Here is a 23,469-nt window from a genome sequence, read left to right on the forward strand (position 1 = left end):
TTTTATTTAATTGGCTAGTGCTTAAATGAGAGAGCTCAATGTAGCACAGCAAAAGCAGCTCAGCATACCTCATCTCGGCACTCGCAGTTCAGCCCAGGCTTTTGGAGATGCAGAAAGGAATCACCCCGGGGAAAGTTATTGGAACCCAGAGGCCTGGAGAGAAGGCCAGCAGAGATCTCCCTGTGCCTTCCCACACAAGAAAGAACCTCAACTGGAAGTTAACTGCCTTTCCTCTGAAGAACTATACGTCAACTAAATAAATCCCCTTTTATTGAAAGCTAATCCATCTCTGGTGTGTTGCATTCCAGCAGCTAGCAAACTAGAACACCAACCCTGCAGGTGAAATCATTGCCTTTCCCCCTATGTGGGACATGATATCCAGGAATAACATGGAATACAACTCCCAAGGATGAACCTGGCCTGGCACTGTGGAACTGACAATACCATCCTGACCAAACAAAGGGAAAGAAGTGCAACAAATAAGGTATCAGTGGCTGAGAAAGTTCAAATAGAGTCAAGAGGCTATTCTGCAGGCTACTCTTACACAAGCTTCAGCTAGACATTGCTACCTATCATGGTTTGCCAAACCCCAAACAAAACCATTCCTGCCACCCCTAAAGAACAGCTAGGGATTTATTTGAAATCCTACAAAGCTCCATGCACTATTACTTTCCAGAAACCTACGTCCTCCAGATGTGTTCCTAGGCCAGATAACTTCTGAATCCCAGATGGGCCAGCCTCTCCAGAACATCAGCTAGTTCCATTCCCCTATCCCATTTTACCAATAGGTCCTTCCACCAGGAAAAAGTTAAAATGAGTATGGCCCAAATGTCCCTGAAGATTGGGAGAAAGATCAAAGGAGAAGGTGGGGTTATCCAGAGAAGATAGGGTTTAACAAATGAATATGATTGCTGGATCATTATATTGATATTTCTTTGAATCTCCAGTCCTGGAACAGCTAGAAGTAAAAACCTAAAATTGTGAAATTGTAACCCATACCAAACTCTGAAATCTGTTCTAAAACTAACAGTTGCCGTGTGGTTTGAAATGTTTTGCTTTTTTGGTATATGTTATTTTTCACAATTAAAAAAAGGGCAGCAAAAAATGATAATGCCTATATACCCCTAAGCGAGCTTACGTAAATGAGAAGGAGCATATCTTAATTATCTTTGAAGCCCTATCATATGTCAGTGCCTGGCATTCCGAAGAAATGTTGAATGAACTAACATTCTATTGACTTTTGCCTTACTTCAATTAAATTAATGGATAAATGTCCTCTGTGTTTGTTACTTATAGTCAATTCCAATAATTTCATGACTCTTCTGTGCTTCAAATAAGAAATAAAATATTTTGAGTTTTGACACTTTAAAATTCATTGTTTGAATTATTATAATTCATTGTATGTTTGAATTATTATGTCTTTAACAAACTTTTGAAAAACCATTATATGTTTGAACTATAGAAACTGTAGAAACTCAAGGCCCAGTTATTTTCCCAGGCTGGGGTTATCGCCTCTCATTTGACTAATATGATGGATAGTTCGGAAATTGATAGAGGTGATGATAACACAGTGTTAGAATAATTAACAGTGCTGAAAGTTTAGTCATGTATGTCACCAAAAGGAAAGCTGGAGGTTAAAACATGGGAATGTATCACAGAATAATTCTTGTGGAAGACAATGACTGTGATAAACTGAACAAATATTTAAAAGTTCTCTCATTAACAAGAACAAATATACGACACTACCACAAAGAATTAATAATGCAGGGATATATGGGATAAAACGTGCATCTTGCAAATTATGGAATATAGTTAAGAGAGATAGCTTAACATTCTTTTATCAACAGTAACAAATGTACCACACTGATACTATGAATCAATAATAAGGGGCATAGGTTTCTGGGAAGTTTTGAGTTTCCTTTTTCCTTTTTATTTCCTTTTATGAAATGAAGTAATGAAAATGTGCTAAAATTGATCATGGTAATGAATGCACGACTATGAAATGAAGCTGTGAGGCATTAATTGTATACTTCAGATGATTTGTATGGTGTATAAGTATCGCTCAGTAAAATTGCATTTAAAAATTATGATGAATAATCCAGTTGTGAAATGAAAAAAACCTCTATGTACACAAGAAAATGGCCTGTGACTCAGTACTGTACTACAGTGCAGCCCCCTTGAGAATGCCTAAAGACCATTCTCAGCCCCATTGGAAATGGGGGAAATGTCCATTTTCCACTGGAATAAATTCTTTAAAAAAAAAAACCCTTTCTTATTTTCCACTTTTCAGCCCCCAAAAGCTTAATAATAGTCCTCTTATAAGGTTTAACAAATTGCCTTAATTCAGAAACTTCAAAGACTGCCTGCCGAGAATCCCCATGTGCCTCCTACTAAGTTTAACTTTCTACTTACCTAGAGACTGTGTAGTTAGGGAGTCCAGAGCTTTACTTCAGGATGAGGCTTCAGGGAACACAAGGCTTTGGCCAGCTTCCCCTGAGTACTGGGGCCAGCCCATGGCAGCCTATGCACAGGGAGGTTTCTCAATGGTTCCAGTGGAGAATTCTTCCTGCAGTGATGCTCTCAGCATAGTATTCAGACTCACAGATAAAATAATAAATGAAGAGATGTCAGGTTATTGGATCTGAGAGCACATAAGGAAGATGCAATGAAATGCATGCCAGTTGTTCCAAAAATGATCTTCTTTAGAGAAATTGCTTTTTCTATTCATATAATGACCTGCATTGCACACCACCGCGCTAGGTTAAGATACTGAGGAAAATAATCACATCTCTGTGGCAACTCAAGTGTTTTTAGAACTTGAGCTATTCTAATGTACTGCATTTGTTAAAGGCAAGAAAAACAGCCATTTGCTATGTTGAGAGCTGGATGTTCATGACACCATATCCCTTATGGGGAGATTTTACCTATGATGTTCCTAGAACTTGTTATGGGAAACCCAGTATACTCAAGGACTGCCTCCTCCAGGGAAAGACAGAAGCAGGACAATGTCTACTCTAATTCTCTGATTGGCCCCCTATTTTTCTTCCTGGTAAGTGTTACATGGGTTTTAATTTTGCTGTCCTCTGTCTCCCTTACCCACACCCCTGCCATTACAAAATCAGGTAACTAATTGCTATCTCTCAGAGTTGTTTCTTCTTATGTTCAGATGGATCCTTAAATCAATGAAATGAATGTGTAATTTTCTGTAATAAAGGTTGAATGGGAAGATGCTTACTTTAGTGAACCTTCTTGTAAGCTATAAATAAATATACTGAACATTGTGCTTCATCTCTCTGTAGGAGAAATTCATCAAATCACCAGGATAACCATGGACTTGTAGTGCCTGTGCTCAACAAATGGTAAAGCAGATGCTTGTCTAAAATCCTTCAGAAATCTTCCTTTCCATCTTCTACCTCTCTCTATGATCAACCTCTCTGTCATTCCCTGTAGTCTTTTAATGCTCTCATTCCTGTACTAAAGCTGGCTTCTGTCTTTTATGTGTCAGATGAAATGAAGCCAATATTTCCCTTCTATGGAGTACCCAAGCTTTGATTGATTTTCATGCTCAATTGATCTAGGCTTTAAATTCAAAAATTTGTCTCTGTTCACTAAAGAAATGTTAGTCTGATGTTAGTTTGATTACATCATCCTCACAAAAGGAGGTTAGGATGCAGGACAGAAAATGTTTCTCCAGAAATTCTACAATGTTCTTTAAAAAGAGCTTGAAGCCCTAAAGGGCGATAAGCCAGGTACCCCTGGTGAATGCAATGTAAGAATGGAATTCATTTTCATACTAGCCCTATGCACAAATACTTTATATGTTCAAATTACTGGAGGTAATGGCTTCATTAATTATTTTTGCTTGTGCATATTCCGATAAAATGTTAGATCTCAACACTATTTTCAATTTTATCTATGCAGGGCCACTAAATTAATTTCTGCAGCTCATCATTCCTGATTATCACTGGATTTCAGCTGAATTTCCAAGGCGCACAAAAGTGAATATTGCCCAGTTTGTAACAGCTCACAGGTAACCCAAACTTGAATCTGTGATAGGCTTAAGCTTGTTTGTTAATAGATCCAAGACAAGATAGCAGCTGGACTTAGAACACTGGCAATGTTAGGAGGGCCAAAAGAAACCTCTGAATCTGCAGGATTAAAATTTTTGTGAACACCAAAGACTGACCCAGTCAGTTTGTGAACAGCCACACAAAAACAGAATACTGGTAAGTTAGTGTAGCCACAGCCAGTCAGGCAAGAGTCTTCAGGTAAGGCAACAACTTACTAGACAGCCATGTAATTTGTGGTTCAAAATGAGTCTAAGTTTGGCATCACCTCTAAAATAAACAGCCTGCCATCAGGCCCTATTGCACACACTCCTAAGACCTAGGGCAAAAGGACTCAAGTAAAGCTAAGAGAAAATTACAAGATTTTATCAATCTATCCCACATGGGACAAAAAAATGAAAAGTGTCTCAAAATAATCTGAGAGGCATATTCTGAGGCTAACATAGAATGAGTATGAACAAAACCAGAGAAATGCTGATTTGTGCTTGTTACTTTAAAGATGCAGCCCATGACCTCAAGGAGCTCATGGTCCAGAGAGGGAATCTGAGATACAGGTTTAACCTTTAATGAATAAAAAAGTAAAATTCAAGCCATGACACAAGACAACTGAGAGCAAAGAGCCAGTTGATTTGAACAGAGAGCTGTAGATTGAGTGGAGGGAGCAGTTAGAACAGGCTACAAGGAAATAACAGGATTTGCAAGACGTTTAACAGGCCACAAAAATTTGGATTTGGACATCAAAGGAGGTGAATATTTGAAAAGGAAAATAATGTGAACAAAGGCACAGAAACAAATGGATCTGTCTAGAATCAAAAGTACCCAAAGTAGCTGAAAGGTAGGTTAAGGGCAGATGAGTCTAAAGCACTGTGTCAGGGCAGGAAACGTGATCTGCGTTCCTGTAGACCAAGCCTACACACTGAGTTGATAATTAAGAAGCAAGTGGAATACATATCGTAGTTCTTCTACTTGTTATCAGCATATTACACAATCACCCTGAATATCAGATTTCTCCTGCATGACATGGGGATAAGAGTGTCTAAACTAGGAATTACAATTGCCTAGTGATTCTCACAGATTTGTCATTAGAATCCACTGAGAGAGTGGTTGAGCTAGTGCTCTGTATACAATAAAGTCCTATTAAAATTAAATCCACTGATTAGGAAATGAAGAGCAGAGCCAAATCATGACTTCCATGGACCACAGAAACAGAAGTTTTCCTGGGCCCCTTTCTCAAACAAAAGAATATTAAAAAATATACTTGGGCGGGCAACTGTGACTCCGTGGCAGAGTTCTCCCCTGCCGTGCCAGAGACCTAGATTCGATTCCCAGAGCCTGCTCATTTCAAAAATATACATATATACTTGAAGATTGCATCACAGTAGAGTCAAATATAATCCAGGCTGGAATATATTCACTTTCTCCTTCTGACCATAGAAGAAATGGAAACACTTGCATGGGCCCTAAAAGAGTTGTGAGTTCTAGGCTGTGTGCCTATTGTTCCCAATGGAACAATTGCCAGCCTAAGTAGGAAGCCATTACATCATTTTAAGAGGAAAAAAACTTAATGATTTGGATACTGAGGAGAGAAAGTTTAGGAATTCACTACAGAGATGTGTTTGAATTTGTGAAGACTTCAGAATGATAAGAAGAATCCAGTGGAAGAGAAACACCATGACTGCAGAAGTGTGCCATTCTTTTTTTTTCAGTAAATCCCCACAGGTCAGGAATAAGAATCTCTGAAGTAAGTGAAGAATATCACACAAAATGGGCAATAGACAAACAGGATAACAGCTTATATTGAAATGCACTGAGGGCAGTTTTAGAAGTTTGAGCACAGAGTCCAGGCAAATAGGAAGGGACGTATAAGAAGAAGGGGCAATACCCTGAAGGAGAAAGGAACAACCAATACAGATCTCAACCCATCTTTCTATTTTATTCCAAGGGAATATCTGTAAATGGCTTTGAGGAACCACAGCACAGTCACTGAGTTTATCCTCATGGGGCTGTCTGACGACCCCCACATCGAGTACCTGCTCTTTGTGTTCTTCCTGGTGATTTACCTCCTGACCCTGATGGGGAACCTGATGCTGCTGGTAGTGATCAGGGCTGATTCCCACCTCCACACCCCCATGTACTTCTTCTTGAGTAATCTGTCATTCCTGGACCTCTGCTTCTCCTCTGTCACTGTGCCCAAGTTGCTGGAGGACCTCCTGTCTGAAAAGAAAACCATCTCGGTAGAAGGCTGCCTGGCTCAGGTCTTCTTTGTGTTCATCACGGCAGGGACTGAAGCATTTCTGCTCTCAATGATGGCCTATGACCGCTATGCTGCCATCTGCCACCCGCTGCTCTATGCACAGATGATGAGCAACCAGCTCTGTGTGAGGCTGGTATTAGTCTCATGGGGCTTGGCTGGTCTCAATTCAGTTGTCATTGTGCTCCTGACTGTCAATCTGGACTTCTGTGAGGACCAAATCATACACCACTACATCTGTGAGCTGCCCTCTCTCTTCCCTCTGTCTTGCTCTGATATCTCCATCAATACTGATATCCTGATCTGCATCATCATACTGCACGGGTTTGGGACATCCCTCCCCATCTTCTTCTCCTATGCCCGCATAATCTCCACAATCTTGACCATCAGTTCTACAACCGGCAGAAGCAAGGCCTTCAACACCTGCTCCTCTCACCTCATTGCAGTGATCCTGTTCTTTGGCTCAGGTTTGGTTCGCTATCTCATGCCCACATCAGGTTCTGCCCTGGATTTGTTTTTCTCCCTGCAGTACAGTGTGTTCATACCCATGGTGAATCCCCTCATCTATAGTCTAAAGAACAAGGAGGTGAAAGCAGCTGTGAAAAGAACATTGGAGAAATATCTTTAATATTTCAGTTAGTGAACAAGGACACAGAATGGTAGGAAATGAGTTTGTATGGCCAAAGCCTTGAATTTAAGGTACAATTCCCTCACACTGACTGGAAGCGACCTAAGAACCACCAACTCCCTGGTTATTATTGACAATGGAAAATAAAATACGTGAAATTGTATCTTGTTTTATATCTGTAGCTGTTTGGACTATATTTATTTTTTCTTCTCTCTTCCACCTACCACACCACTTTTTCTCTAGACCTCATAGTTAGATGGTGAATCTCATGAATTGATCACTTATGTATCTAGCTTTTTCACCCTTATGACTTTTTTTATTTTATTGATATGCTTTGTTGAGGATTGTGTCCAATTTATTTTCTCCTGCTTGGTCTACAGAAATGCAGATCACGTTTCCTGCCCTGACATAGTGCTTTAGACTCATCTGCCCTTAACCTACCTTTCAGCTACTTTGGGTACTTCTGATTCTAGACAGATCTATTTGTTTGTGTGCCTTTGCTCACATTATTTTCCTTTTCAAATATTCACCTCCTTTGATGCCCAAATCCAATTCTTGTGGCCTGTTAAGCATCTTGCAAATCCTGCTATTTCCTTGTAGCCTGTTCTAACTGCTCCCTCCACTCAATCTATTTTTAAACTATTTTTATTTCTTTCTGTATGTGGGTCTTTAACATATATTTATGATTTTCTCTGCTACATGTCATCTACTGGTCCTTCTCTCCCAGGTTTCCTTGTCTTCACCTTCTGACTTTCCTCTCTCAGCTTCTCTGGGGCTCTTTGTGTCTTCCCTCGATCATTTTTCCTCTTTTAAAGACGCAAGTAAGAGGATAAGCCGCACCCTGAATGAGGGGGGACACATCTTACTTACAATCCTGCTCACCAAAAGATCCTACTTACAATGGGCACACGCAGGAATAGATTCACCTTAAGTACATGATTTTCTGGGGTACATAACAATTTCAAACCATCACACCCTCCATGAACCAAGCAGTCCATAAAATCTATCTCCATTATATGATTCCACACATTTTCGCACTAATAAATGTGAAACTCTCTTGGGCTTTCTGGTGGCTAATGGCATAAATAAAATAGCAAATACCAAATATAGCCTATAGATCAGAGAATCACATCTGCCACCAACTGTTTCATCTTGCACAAGACACGTTCATTTTCTTATTTAATCAGCAAAGGGTAAACTAGATAAGATTTTTTAAAACATATTTTAGCCCTGAACATTGTTTTTTAAAAAAAGCTTACATAAAAACGTCAGCAAACAAAAGTAACTAAAACAGAGCTGCTCAGGATTAACTGAGAGATGGGGAGTAAGAAAACTGCTTTTCCCTGCCCCCCAATAAAGCTACCTGAAACTGCTAATGCTCAATCGGTCCTTTCCTCATCATCTGCAGCTTGATCGTCTCTATTGCTCTTCAAACAGAATTAAGCCCTTAAGTGCCAGACATGATACAAGCTTTTATTTTACTTCATACTTTCAGAGGCAATGCCAGTTAATGCACAACATGTACCAAAGAAGGTAAAGTCATACTAAATCAGTCTTTATTGCAAGGACTAACGTGTACTTCTTAGAATGAAAAATGCTTGCTAACAGAATGTGAGTTCTTTTTTTCTTTTCTTTTTTTTTTCTTTTCTTACCAACTCAGGGCAAGCCTACACATTTATTTAACTTTCAGTAAAGCCAATGAGAAATGTACTGGAAACCTCTTGTTTGTCCACGAATCATGTTGAGGGGGGCAGCTGCAGTGGGCCACGGGCACGAGGGGAGGAGATGCACTCCAGCGTACATGCTCTCACGGACTAAATCTGTTTTTCTTGTTCTCCTGAATCAATGAGTGGAGAGGCCAGAACTTTACCTTGAGCTTCCGCTCCTTCTTGGGGAATACCTGTCATTACGAAACCCACTTCACAACCACCAGGCTTCCTGAAGTCTTGAAGGTCTGAAGGGAAACACTGTATCCTGGGGGTGCAGGCAGGAGGATTCCACGTGTAAAAGGCTTCAAGTCTCCGCATTGTTGGGAAGGCAGCAGCACAATCACTTTACTTTGGGATCCCAGGATTTATTTTTGACTAGCTAGGCGGCTCAGAGATATGATTCTGCATAGTATACTCACAAATGTGGAGAAAGAAAATTCTAGAAAACTGGGGAGGTAACTATCTCTTTCCTCCTTTTTCAGACAATATTATATTAAGTCCAGTGTGGCTTGGGGGAGCTGTAAAAAACTCTTTCTGACTTTGGCATCTTGGGGATTCCTTCATTCCTTTTCTAAAAATTGTTTCTCGCACTGGGGATGAGGTGGTAAAAGGGAAGGAGAAATTCTTTCTTTATTTGCCCACCTCACGGAGCACTGGAGAGATGGAGGCTTTACCACTTGACAATCAGTCTTGAGTTACTGGAAGGCTTCTTCTTCCCAAGATCACAGAATGTTCTAGGACTACAGGTCTGCCCCAGCCCTCCGTGGGAGCAGACAGGGGCAGAGCTTGCTTAGGCTTCTCTACCGTCAATTATACCATTCCTCTACTCCATGGGCAAGGCCCAGCATCCTCAGAGTCTCCTGGGCAGAGTCTGGACTTGCCAGCCACGTCCCTGAATTCTATAGGGAGGCAGGGGTTGGAAATGTCTTTTTGCCAGTGAGCACTGCATCCTTGGCGCGAGTTGGGCCCCGTGCCACAGACTGAGGTCAGACTGCAGGCACAGCTGCTGCAGTCTTCGCTAGCAGGAATGGAGAAACTTCGCTGGCTTTCTTTACCTTTATCTTCCTTTTCTTTTTGATCCCAAGTGACATCTGGTCCCCACTGAGCTTGTCTGCCTCTTTTTCCTGCTCAGGACCATGGCCCTCCCTGTGGTGGTGCTGGCCATGGCCAAGGTGGCCCTGCCCTCTTTCGTGACATTCTTTTGCTGCTTATTTTTCTCCTTCTTTTCCTCTTTAATCACATTGACAGGGATGTGGATGGCTGACTCTTGGACAATTTCAGAAGCTGTGACTGCTGTTTCCTGCCACTGCATTCACTCCTGCTCACTATCTTTACTGCTGGAGCTGGAGGGCAGTTGCTTTCAGCAGGACTGGGGAGATGTTTCCTTCTTGGGGCCTTCAGGGACGGGTGTGAAGAAGAGGCAGAAGCCATCGTCCTCTGAGACAGTCTTCTGTACTTTCACCTTTATGGATTTCTTCTCTAGATGGCAATGGAGCTGACTAGTAGGGCTCCCAGTTTCTTAGCTAGGTGGGCTCGGAATTTGGGGATGGTCAGAAACTCATTCACATCTTGGTCAGGCTTCTCCACCTAATACCTGAGGTTTGGTCGTGAGGTCAGCAACTGGTAATTTACAGAATCAACTTTTGGCATTTCCGACCCCCTGGGTCTTTGCTCCAAGTCTCAAGCCAGGATCGACTTCCTCATGGATTTTGCTGCCACTGCTTTATGAATGGTTCATGACGCCACTGGGTGCGGCCATCTTGACAATCAGATATTCAGCAATCAGTAACTACTGGGTTTCACTTTTCTCAAAGGCTGATGTTGAAATAATGTCTATATACCCCTCAGACACCCTAGATAAATGAGAAGGAACATGTCTTATATATCTTTGAAGCCTCATCAAGTGCCAATACTTGGCATTCTAAAGATATGTTGAATGAATTTACTTGTATTGACTTTTGCATTGCTGCAATTAAATTAACTGATAAGTGTCCTCTGTCTTTGTTACTTATATGTCATTTCCAATAATTTGATGCCTCTTCTGTGCTTCAAATTAGAAATATAATATTTTGACTTTTGACATTTTAAAACCCATTTTTTAATTATTAATAATTCATATAACCTTTGAATTATTATCTCTTCAAGAAATTGTTTGAGAATTTATTATATGCATGTAGTATAGAAACTAGAAACAAAGACCCATTTGCTGAGACATACTTTGGAATTTGTTGCTTTTTTTGTATGTATGTTACTTTTCACAGGGGGACGGGAAAAGAGAGAGAGGAGTATAATGGAGAGGATGGGATTTGGCAGGTGAGTATGACTGCTGAATCATTATATTGATATTTATTTTGGTCTCCGGAGTCTTGTAGTAGCTACAGGAGTGGATGAGAAGCTGTGGAACTGTAATCCATGCTAGACTTTGGAATCTGTTCTATAACTGCTTGTTGGGATGTGCTTGGAAATTTATTGCTTTTTTGTATATGAAAATCCAGGGCTGGGCAGAGGTCCGAGATCAGAAGCAGAGACAGAGACACAGCACCAGCAGTGGGGGAGGGATGATTTATTAGCAGAGGGACAGCATGGAGAGTTGATTTAAGAAATTAACTCCTGCCTGCCTGGACTTGAGTAGGAGTTTTAAAGAGAGTTGGGGATAGAGTTAAGTGGGTTTCTTACAGGTGGGTCCTTGGGAGTTTGGCTGCTTTCCATTCGTGAGAACATTGCCTTAGTTTTGCACGGTTGTAAGAGCCAGAGTGGGAACATTTGGGCAAGGGAGTTTTATCACAAGAAGGCCGTGACTGGCAGAGGGCAGATGTTTGTGCACAACGGTCTATCACCAGAAACCAGCTATGGGAGGTGGAGGCTGGAGTGTTTCAAGATGTTGATTTTCTGCAGCGGTATTTTGTCATCCTGGTCTCTCTGGTTCAGCTCTCACAGCATATATGTTGTATTTTACAATAAAAAAAAAAATTTTTTTAATAGAACAAACACCCAGTTATTTTTCCAGGCTGGGGCTATCTCCTCTTATTTAATAAATATAATGAATAATCTTGTTGCAAATATGAGAAAATGTCTGTGTACACAGTGATTCAGTACTGTGCCACACACAACCTCCTCAAACTTCCTAAAGGCCATTCCCAGCCCCATTGTGCCATGAGGAAAATTCCATTTTCCACTGGAATAAATTCTTTAAAAATCCCTTTCTGGGCGGGCCATGGTGGCTCAGCAGGCAAGGACGCTTGCCTGCCATGCCAGAGGACCCGGGTTCGATTCCCAGTGCCTGCCCGTGTTAAAAAAAAAAAATCCCTTTCTTATTATCCACTTTTCAGTCCTGAAACACTTAATAATAGTGCTCTTATAAGCTTTAACAAATTGCCTTAATTCAGAAGCTTCAAGACTGCCTGGAATCCCCATGTGCCTCCCACTAAGTTTAACTTTCTGCTTAACTAGAAACTGTGTACTAGTGAGTCCAGAGCTTCACTGCAGGATGAGGCTTCAGGGAATACAGGGCTTTGGCCAGCTTCCCCTAAGTACTGGGGCCAGCTCACAGCAGGCTTCGCACAGGCAGGTTTCTCAGTGGTTCTGGTGGAGAGTTCTTCCTGCAGTGATGCTCTGAGCATAGTATTCAGACTCACAGATGAAATAAATGAAGAGATGTCAGGTTATTGGACCTGAGAGCACCTAAGAAAGATGCAATGAAATGCATGCCAATTGTTCCAAAAATGATCTTCTTTAGAGAAATTATTTTTCTCTATTCATATAGTGACCTGCATTGGACACCACCACGCTACGTTAAGATACTGAGGAAAATAATCATGCCTCTGTGGTAATTTAAGTGTTTCTAGAACTTGAGCTATTCTAATGTACCACACTTGTTAACTGTGAAAAAAAAGGCTATCTGTTATGTTGAGAGCCGGATGCCTGTGACATCAGATTTCACCTATAGTGTTCTGAGAAACTATTATGGGAAACCCAGAACACTCAAGTACTGCCTCCTCCAGGAAAAGCCAAGAACAAGATAATACTTTCTCTAATTTACCACATCTCCTCTATTTTTCTTCCTGGTAAGTGCAAGATGTGTTTTAATTTTGCTGTCCTTTGTCTCCCTCACCCTCATACCCTCACCTATGCCACTTCAAGATAGATTCCTTTTCTTCTGAAGCCTTAAGTTTACTCTCTTCCCATCCCTCTTCTCTTAGCTGGAGATGAAAACTCTCTGCACCATGGCAGACATGCTCCTCCCCAGGATTGGGCACTGATGTTTCTGATCCCACAAATGGTGCATTTGTCCCAGGTGTCTTGGAAAGCATCTCAAAGTTCTCACTCCCCTCTCTGTATGGCATGAATATCTTACAGCTTGGGCATTAAAATGCCCCTGCTCCAGTACAGCAAAAGATTACAGAGAGTGACACCAGCAATGAAATGAGGATATCAGAGATAAATACTGGAGAGTTGGGGCTACTTGTTCCATGGCTTGCCCAGAACTTGTTAGAAGAACTGAAGTAAATGTCTTCTGTTGGTAAACCACCTCATATCTACTCATGACTAAAGTTGTGTGACTCGTGACAGTGCCCAGGAATGGAGAGCTCTGAGAACCATTTCAAGAATGAGTTTACCCTTGGTGCCTTCCTGCTTCCTTCTCCCCATGTCGGATTCCTCCCCATGCACCTGGCATCTGAATGTGGCCCTCGGCTCCCAGGGTCCCTCAGGCTTTCTTGTCCAACAGACCTTCCACATACACCCTTTACTCATTTTTTCATGCCAGAATTGTTTAAAACAACCTGGGCAATACACTTTACCGGGCACTAAATAACATAGCGTGATATCAATCTACTTTCAAATAGCTGACCCTTTGGTCAAGATCAGGTACTTAATTGTTTCTTCCTAACTGAAAATGGCTCCTTAAGTCACTGAAATGAATGTGTAATTTTCTATATTAAAGGATGAATGGGAAGAAGGTTATTTCAGTGAAACAACTTGAAATGTTAAATAAATATATGCAATTTTGTGCTTCTTCTCTTTGTAGGAGAAATTCATCATATCACCAAGGTAGCCATGGATATGAATAATTCGTGAATGAATAATAGTGAAACAGGTGCTTGTCTAATACCCTTCTGAAATCTTCCCCTCATCTTCTACCTCTCTCATGATCAACTTTGCTATCCTTTTCCCTTTAGTTTTTTAATGTTCTCATCAGTGGTCTAAAGCTGGCATGTGCTTTCATATTTCAGATGAAATGAAGCCAATATTTCCCTTCTATAGAGTACCCAAGCTACAGTATTTTACATGCTTAATTGATCTAGGCTTTAAATTCAAAGATTTGTCTCTGGTCATTAAAGAAACCTCAAATGTCAGTTTGATGGCCTCATCCTCACAAAAGATAGTTATAAAGCAGGGAAGAAAATGTTTCTCAGAATTTCTACAATAGTCTTAAAAGAGAACATTCACTCAGACCCCATCATGAGTAAAATGGAAAAATGGAAACAATTTTCACAATAGACCTATCCACAAATACTTTGAAACATCGAAATTATTGGGGAGAATGGCTTCAATTTATCATTTTATTTTGCTTGTGCATATTCCGGACCAAATGTTGGCTTTCAACACTATTTTCAATTTTGTTTATGCAAGATAATCAAAAGTAACTTCTGCCGTTGTTCAGTCTTTATCATGACTGAATCTAAGCCACGGTTCTAATGCACAGAAAGGTGAGCATTGTCCTGTTTGTACCAGCTCACCAAGTAATCCAGACTTGGATGTATAATGGGCTTAGGCTTGGGCTTATTTATAAAAAGGTCCAGGAGTTAAGTTTCTCATGACAAGATAGTATCTGATCCTAGATTGCTGGCAAGGCTAGAGGGGCCAGAAGAAAACTCTCTGAATCTGCAGGATTAAAATTTTTGTGAACCCAGAAAGATGTCTGGGTCAACATGTGAACTACCAAACAAATGCAGAAGTCTGGTAAAATAGCATAATCATATCCAGTCCAGGCAAGGGTCTTCAGATAAGTCAAAATTTACTACATAGCCACGTAATCTGTGGTTCAAAATTACTTTAAGTTTAACATCACCTCTAACATAAGCAGCCCACCATCAGGTGTGCACACACACCTGAGACCTAAGTCAAAAGGATACAAGAGATACAAGAAAAACTTACAGAATATTTATAAGATTTTTTTCCATTTTATCCCTCCTAGAACAAAAAAAGAACAAGACATACGTCATGATCAGGTTCATGTGTCAACTTGGCCAGGTGGTGGTGCCTGGTTGTCTTGTCAGGCAAGCACTAGCCTGTCTGTTGCTATGAGAACATTTCATGGACTTAAGTCATGACCATGTTGCCAGCATCCACAGCTGAAAAGTGTCTTCTGCAATGAGTGAACTTAATGTAATCACTGGAAGGCTTTTAAGGAGGATTTAGAAGAAACAATCACTCTTCCTTCTTCATCCAACCAGCCTCTCCTTGAGTCGTTGAGTACCTTCATTGGAGGTGCCAGTTCGCAGCCTGCCTGAAAGACCTTAGACTCTACATCCCCACAGTTACATGAGATAGTTTTATAAATTTTATATTTACATATATCTCCTGCTGATTCTGTTTCTTTAGAGAACCTTAGCATTGCATTCTGAATACAACATACAAAACACAAATGAAAGCAACTTCTTGCAAAATGGTAAGAGTACTCAGGGCTTCTACAAAACTAAGAGCATAACAGGAGTTTGGAGTGAAATAAGTTGACATAGTCTGTGTAGGTAACAGCATCCTTGACATTCAAGGATTCTGCAGTCCTGTGCCACATAGGTAGGAATCATAACAAATTTTTTTTAACAATACTATCAGTCACATGGATGCCTATCATTAGTGCTATTTGGGGCATTGGAGTTAAAGCAGATTAGGCTTGTAGTACTGAAGTGGTCTTGTATGAGGCAAACATGGATAATGTCTCAGAATAATCTGAGATGTATAGTCCAAAGCTAACATAGAATGAGTATGCACAAAACCAGGGGAATCCTGTGATTTGTGTTTGTTACTTGTATTTTTGTTTGTTTGCTTGCTTGTTTGTTTTATTTTGTTTTTTGTCATGGGCAAGCTCAAGAAATCGAATCTGGGTCCCTGGCACGGCCAGCAAAAATTCTGCCACTGAGCCACTGTTACACCACCCTGTGCTTGCTATTTTTACGATGTGGTCCATGACTTCAATGTCCATGACTGTCCAGAGAAGGAATTTAAGATACAGGTTTAACCTTAAATGAATAAAAAAGTAAAATCCAGGCTATGGCACAAGGCAACTGGGAGCAAAGAGCCAGTTGATTTGAACAGGGAGCTGTAGGTTGAATGAAGGGAGCAATTAGAACAGGTTACAAGAAAATAGTAGGATTTGCATGAAGTTTGAGGGGCCACAAGAATTTGGATCTGGGCATCAAAGGTGGTGAATATTTGAAAAGGAAAATAATGTGAGCAAAGGCACAGAAACAAATAGACCTGTCTAGAATCAGAAATACCCAAAGTGGCTAAATGGTAGGTTAAGGGTAGGTTATTCTAAAGAACTATGTCAGGGCAGGAAAAAGTGATCTTCATTCCTATGGACCAAGCCTAGACACTGAGCTGGTAATAAAGAAACAAGTGGAATTCATATCCTGGTTCTGCTACTTATTATCAGCATATTGCACAATCACCCTGACTATCAGATTGCTCATATATGACATGGGGATAAGATCACCTAAACTAGGAATTAGAATTGCCAGGCAATTCTCATAGATTTGTCATGAGAATCTATTGAAGGAGTGGTTGAGATAGTGCTCTATATACAATAAGTCCTATTAAAATTAAATCCACTGGACTTCCGGAGAAGATGGCGGCTTAGTAAGACGCCCGGGTCTTAGTTCCTCCTCCAGAAAAGCAACTAAAGAAACAGAAACAATACGAAACAGCTCCCGGAGTCACGACAGAGACCAAAAAGACAGCGTACCCCATTCTGGAACAGCTGAACAGGCAGGGAGAATCTGCTGCGGTGAGATACCCAAGGGGCGCGCGTTTTCCCGGCCGGGGCGGCTGGCGACTGGGGTCCCCTCCATGCACGTGGCTCCCCGGTCTGACTGGGAACGTTGGATAGCGGGGCCCTCCCGTCACGCTTGGCGTTTCGGGCCAGCTGGGCAATTAGGACCGGCACTCTCCCAAGCCACGGCACCCAGCGACCCCCGCCTCCACGCGCGGTTTCCCGGGCCGACTGCCGTGCAGACAGACGAGCGCCACGAGCGCCACCTACTGGGCAGGAAAAGAAAAACAGAGCCCAGAGATTTCACAGAAAAAGCTTTCAACCAGCTGGGTCCCACACCCAGGGAAATCTGATCAAATGCCCAGACACCATCAGAAAATAATGGATGACGCTTGGAAAATTGAAGATATGGCCCAGTCAAAGGAACAAACCAATAGTTCAGATGAGATACAGGAGCTGAGACAACTAATGCTGAATATACGAACAGAAATGGAAAAACTCTTCAAAAACCAAATCAATAAATTGAGGGAGGACATGAAGAAGACATGGGCTGAACGAAAAGAAGAAATAGAAAATCTGAAAAAACAAATCACAGAACTTATGGGAGTGAAGGACAAAGAAGAAAAAATGGAAAAAACAATGGATACCTACAATGGTAGATCTAAAGAGACAGAAGCTACAATTAGTGAACTGGAGGATGGAACATCTGAATTCCAAAAAGAAACAGAAACTATAGGGAAAAGAATGGAAAAACTTGAGCAGGGGATCAGGGAACTGAATGACAATATGAAGCGCACAAATATACGTGTTGTGGGTGTCCCAGAAGGAGAAGAGCAGGGAAAAGGAGCAGAAAAACTAATGGAAGAAATTATCACTGAAAATTTCCCAACTCTTATGAAAGACCTAAATTTGCAGATCCAAGAAGTGCAGCGCACCCCAAAGAGAATAGACCCAAATAGGCGTTCTCCAAGACACTTACTAGTTAGAATGTCAGAGGTCAAAGAGAAAGAGAGGATCTTGAAAGCAGCAAGAGAAAAACAATCTGTCACATACAAGGGAAACCCAATAAGACTATGTGTAGATTTCTCAGCAGAAACCATGGAAGCTAGAAGACAGTGGGATGATATATTTAAATTACTAAAAGAGAAAAACTGCCAACCAAGACTCCTATATCCAGCAAAATTGTCCTTCAAAAATGAAGGAGAAATTAAAACATTTATAGACAAAAAGTCACTGAGAGAATTTGTGACCAAGAGACCAGCTCTGCAAGAAATACTAAAGGGAGCACTAGAGTCAGATACGAAAAGACAGAAGAGAGAGGTATGGAGTAAAGTGTAGAAAGAAGGAAAATCAGATATGATATATATATAATACAAAAGCCAAAATGGTAGAGGAAAATATTATCCAAACAGTAATAATACTAAAAGTTAATGGACTGGATTTCCCAATCAAAAGACATAGAATGGCAGAATGGATTACAACCCAGCAATACCACTGCTAGGTATCTACTCAAGGGACTTAAGGGCAAAGACACAGACAGACATTTGCACACCAGTGTTTATAGCAGCATTATCTACAATTGCAAAGAGATGGAAACAGCCAAAATGTTCATCAACAGACGAGTGGCTAAACAAACTGTGGCGTATACCTACGATGGAATATTATGCAGCTTTAAGACAGACTAAACTTATGAAGCATGTAATAACATGGATGGACCTAGAGAACATTATCTGAGTGAGTCTAGCCCAAAACTAAAGGACAAATACTGTAAGGTCCCACTGATGTGAACCGACATTCGAGAATCAGCTTGGAATATATCATTGGTAACAGAGACCAGCAGGAGTTAGAAACAGGGTAAGATAATGGGTAATTGGAGCTGAAGGGATACAGACTGTGCAACAGGACTAGATACAAAAACTCAAAAATGGACAGCACAATAATACCTAAGTGTAATGTAACTAGGTTGGAACACTGAATGAAGCTGCACCTGAAATATGGTTTTTTGTTTGTTTGTTTGTGTGTTTGTATCTTTTGTTTTTGTTTTTTCTTTTTCCTTTTTTTATATACATAGATATATTATTAGTATTATTATTTTAATTCTCTTCTCTATATTAACATTCTATATCTTTTTCTGCTGTTTTGCTAGTTCTTTTCCTAAATCGATGCAAATGTACTAAGAAATGATGATCATACATCTATGTGATGATACTAAGAATTACTGAGTGCATTTGTAGAATGGAATGATTTCTAAATGTTGTGTTAATTTCTTTTCTTTTTTTTGATTAATAAAAAAATTTAAAAAAAAAAAATTAAATCCACTGATTAGGAAATGAAGAGCAGAGCCAAATCATGACTTCCATGGACCCCAGAAACAGAAGTTTTCCAAGCCCCTTTCTAGAATAAAAGAATTCTAAAAATTATACGTGATGATTGCATTGCAATAAAGACAAATATAATCTAGGCTGAAATATATTCACTTTTTTATTCTGACCATAAAAGAAGTGAAAACACTTTCATGGGCCCTAAAATAATTATGAGTTCTAGGTTTGGGGCCTATTGTTCCCGATGGAACAATTGTCAACCTAAGTAAAGAGCCATTAGAATATTTTCAGAGAAAAAAGCTTAACAATTTGGAAATTGAGGAGAGAAGAGAAGGTTTAGGAAACCACTACAGAGATGTGCTGGAACTTTTAAGAAGTTCTGAATGATAAGAAGAGTCCAGTAGAAGGAAAACACCATGAGTGCCAAAGTGTACCATTTTCTTTTCAGTAAATCCCCACAGGTCAGGAATGAGAATCTCTGAAGTAAGTGAAGACCATCACACAAGATGCACAATAGACAAACAGGATAACAGCTCTAACTGAGGTAGAGTGAGGGCAGCTTTAGATGTTTAAGCTTGGAGTCCAGGCAAAGTAGGAAGCAGAGTATAAGAAGAAGGAGGGATTCCATGAAAGAGAAAAGAACAGTCAGTAGAGATCATACTCCATCTTCCTATTTTATTCCAAGGGAATATCTGTAAATGGCTTTGAGGAACCACAGCACAGTCACCGAGTTTATCCTCAGGGGGCTGTCTGACGACCCTCACATTGAGTACTGCTGTTTGTGCTCTTCCTGGTAATCTACCTCCCGACCCTGATGGGAAACCTGATTTTGCTGCTGGTGATCAGGGCTGATTCCCACCTCCACACCCCATGTACTTCTTCTTGAGTAGTCTATCATTCCTGGACCTCTGCTTCTCCTCTGTCATTGTGCCGAAGCTGCAGAGGACCTCCTGTCTGAGAAGAAAACCACCTAGTAGAAAGCTGCCTGGCTTAGATCTTCTTTGTGTTCATCACTGCAGGGATGGAAACCTTTCTGCTCTCAATAATGGCTTATGACCACTATGTTCTCATCTGCCACTCACTGCTCTATGGACAGGTGATGAACAGCCAGCTCCAGGTGAGGCTGGTGTTGGTCTCATAGGGTTTGGCCGGACTCAGTTCAGTTGTCATTGTGCTCCTGGCTGTTAATCCTGACTTTTGTGATGACCAAATCATACACCAGTACCCTTGTGAGCTGCCCTCTCTCTTCCCTCTGTCTTGCTCTGATATCTCCATCATTATCAACATTCTGATATTCCACCCCAGCAACACTTTCTTTCTAGAACACACAGTTAGATGTTGGATCTCCTAAATTGATCATTTTTTATCTTATCTTTTGCCTTTATGAGTTTTTTTGTTTTATTGATCTACTTTTTTGAAGATTGTATCCAATTTATTTTCTCCAAAAATTTTAAACTATTTTTATGTCTTCCACTTCACACAGGTTTTTAATCCGTATTTATGAACTTTAATTTTAAAAACAAAATAATATATGTTAGGCAACTACCCTTCGCCACTTCAACTCCTCCCTTTCCTGCCCCCACCCCACCTTTCTGCTATGTTCTCAGATTCTGTCCCAAGATATCATGAAAAAATTATCTTTACATTATGTGACTTTTAAACAAATTAAATTCAAATTTGGACCATTTAAATTCTTATTTATTATTTGGGCTTCATTCTCTGTTTAAAGTTATTTAATACCCACTGGCATCCCTTTCATAGCTCAACTTCCCCATTTTTACTTCCTTTTTTCCACAGTAGAGCATAATAAGTAGATATATTGTTTCTAGAGCACAAATTGCTCATGTTCACACCCTAGCTTTGGCCATATAAGCTGTACAACCCTAGTAAGTTCCTCAGTTTCTCCACACCTCCGTGTCCTACATAAAATACTGGAATAATAATTGGGTTATTGGATTATCATGGAGATTAAATGAGGTTGTACCTATAGAGCACTGAGAACACTAGCAGCCACCAGTTGAGCATTACTGTCATTATTCATGAGCTCTTTATTGTTCTTCTTTTATCTTGTTCAATTATGTATTATTTAGATTTTTAAGGACATGAGCACTATGGCATATTTCAAGTCCTTGTATATCTGATAATGTCATTATTTTGGTTCCACATATGAATGAAAACTTGACTCATTTAGAATTTGGAGTTCCCATATTTTTTCCTCTGTATATATTGTCTATACCATCTGTCACCTACTATTCTTCAGAAGAAGTATAATTACAGCCATACTTTTTGCTACCAGCAAAGATAAACAACAAAGCAGTACCAAGAGAGATCTCTATCCCTCAGGCTTCCATTTCAGGCCACCTTCAGCGCCGTGTGCTTCCACTGCACCAACAGCAACTCAGACCCTGAAGGTTTTTTTGCCGGGAGCCGTAAAACAAGAAGAAACATTTAGCATCAGTTGTCACAATTAAGCAACATTGAATTTCTGCAAATAATTGAAATCCATAACCATTAGCCTTGTTCAAAACTTTTTAGTTTTTATGCAAGTAAAGTCAACAAAGAGAGTTTGAATAGGATTCTTAAAGATTGGAGAAAGAAAGTTATTGGGCTTTACAGAATTTGGCCCAACACACAGCAGCAGATGTCAAATAGAAAGTAGATCACCCACATGCAGCTCATCAGATCCTCAGTGTACCTAACCTCATCTTCCTTCTCTTCAGCTTCATTTCCACCAACAATAATTATACTCATGCTTTAGAATACATTCTTTTTAGATCAAATTGAAGGTATAATCAAAGGATTTCACTTGCTATTCCCAATCTAGACAATACTAGCCAGCAAGAGTACAAAGTGTCTTCAGTGCCAAGCACTCAGAATTATGCCAAAGTTGTTTAAAATCATGCTACCGGCTTTTTTTTTTCTTTTTTTACAAGGATAGAATAATCAGGGCAATTTATTAAGTTTATAGTGCACTTCAGGAGAAAGTGCAGGCAGGGTGTGCACTTAATAGCAAGTGAGTGAGTTGTTGGATCTGGTCAGGCAGAAGTGAGCAAATGAACAAATGAAAAGAAGTGAATAATCACTCAGAGAAAAGGTGAAAAGGAACAGGAAGGAAGATTGTGGCAGACAATGTTAAGCAGACAGATGCCACCTGAAAGTTTGGAGCCAGCGTTCAGTCCTCAGATGCCCTATTCCATGTTTGCATGGAATAAAGTAGAAGTACACTTGGAGAGGCAGAAGCCACTGGTCCTCCTCCACCTTATTCTGATTTTAATCCAAACAATCGAGAAAGTACTTTAAGCCATTCTCACATGGAGAGTGTTGTCTTTATGACTCAACCTCAAGCCCTGGGCTCTTCCAATTATGGTTCCACCAGTACAGGACTGAAGTATCCTGACAGTGGAGCAGAACTTCCTTCTTCTCAAGGAGGATCTGGAGACAGCATTGATGAATCAAATGATAGCGATTATGAAAATTTGATTGAACCTACAGAGACCTCTAATAGTGAATACTCACTTTTTTTGTGTGTTTCTGGAGTCTTGATCAGGATGTGTCTGGGCCAAGAATTAACTAAACAAAATAAAGTCTCCACTTAGCACTGTTTTTCCTAATTGCTTTTTCTTACTTTTTTAATTATGAAATATAGCATTTGTACAAAAAGCAATAAATTTCAAGAAACATTTTAGCAAGTAGTTATAGAACAAATTTCAAAGTATGGTGTGGGTTACAGTCTCACCATTTCAGGTGTTTCTTTCTAACTGCTCTAAGACCCTGGAAACTAAAATGAAATATCAATATAATGATTCAGTAGTCAAACTCATTTGTTAAATCCTATCTTCTTTGATAGAATGCCTCCTTCTGCTTTGATACTTCACCCATTCTTTCGGGATATTTGGGCAATATATTCTAACTTCTTCATGTTGAAAAGGTGTGTCAACAGTTTTGGATAGGGGGATGCAGTGGTTGATGCTCTTGGAGAGACTGTTAACTCTGGGTTTCAGGAATTATCTGGCATATAAATCATCTGAAGGTTACAGGTTTCTGAAAAATAAACTTAATAAGTGAAACATTTATAGACTCTAAATTAAGGTATTCTTTAGGATTTACAGGAATACTGTTGGTTGAGGCTTGGCATAACATGGCAATTAGCAATATCTAGTTGAAGCTTGCATAAGTTATTTTGTTGCATTTCATTTCCCCCTTTTGGTCAGGTAGGCATTGTTGATCCCATGATGCCAGGCTCATCCCTGGGAGTCATGTCCCACCTTTCCAGGGAGACTTACATCCCTTGACATCATGTCCCATGTAGCAGGGATGGTAATGATTTTACTTGAAGAGTTCAGCTTAGAGAGAGAGGCCCACATCTAAGCAAGAAAAGAGGTTTTCTGAAAGTAATTCTTAGGCATGTGACTCCATTAAAGATATAAATTTCGTAAGAAAAAGCCTCAAGATCAAGGGTGTGGCCTATCAACCTGGGAGTTCCTATTGTTTGAGAGAGTA

The 23,469-nt window shown here is 40.2% G+C and overlaps 1 protein-coding gene and 2 pseudogenes across 1 annotated transcript; 2 read left to right on the forward strand and 1 right to left on the reverse strand.

Annotated features, from left to right (window-relative positions):
- The first annotated feature begins 6,022 nt into the window (after nt 1–6,022).
- Nucleotides 6,023–6,946, forward strand: LOC143689941 (olfactory receptor 8S1-like). Its single transcript, XM_077167970.1, has one exon. It carries the CDS (start codon nt 6,023–6,025, stop codon nt 6,944–6,946), a length of 924 nt encoding a protein of 307 aa, XP_077024085.1.
- A 2,695-nt stretch (nt 6,947–9,641) lies between these two features.
- On the reverse strand, nt 9,642–19,895 carry LOC143690569 (protein CUSTOS pseudogene; annotated as a pseudogene).
- A 119-nt stretch (nt 19,896–20,014) lies between these two features.
- Nucleotides 20,015–22,565, forward strand: LOC143690570 (BRISC complex subunit Abraxas 2 pseudogene; annotated as a pseudogene).
- The last annotated feature ends 904 nt before the right edge of the window (nt 22,566–23,469 follow it).

This window comes from Tamandua tetradactyla, chromosome 7 (genome assembly GCF_023851605.1).
Source record: "Tamandua tetradactyla isolate mTamTet1 chromosome 7, mTamTet1.pri, whole genome shotgun sequence".
Lineage (NCBI taxonomy): Eukaryota > Metazoa > Chordata > Mammalia > Pilosa > Myrmecophagidae > Tamandua > Tamandua tetradactyla.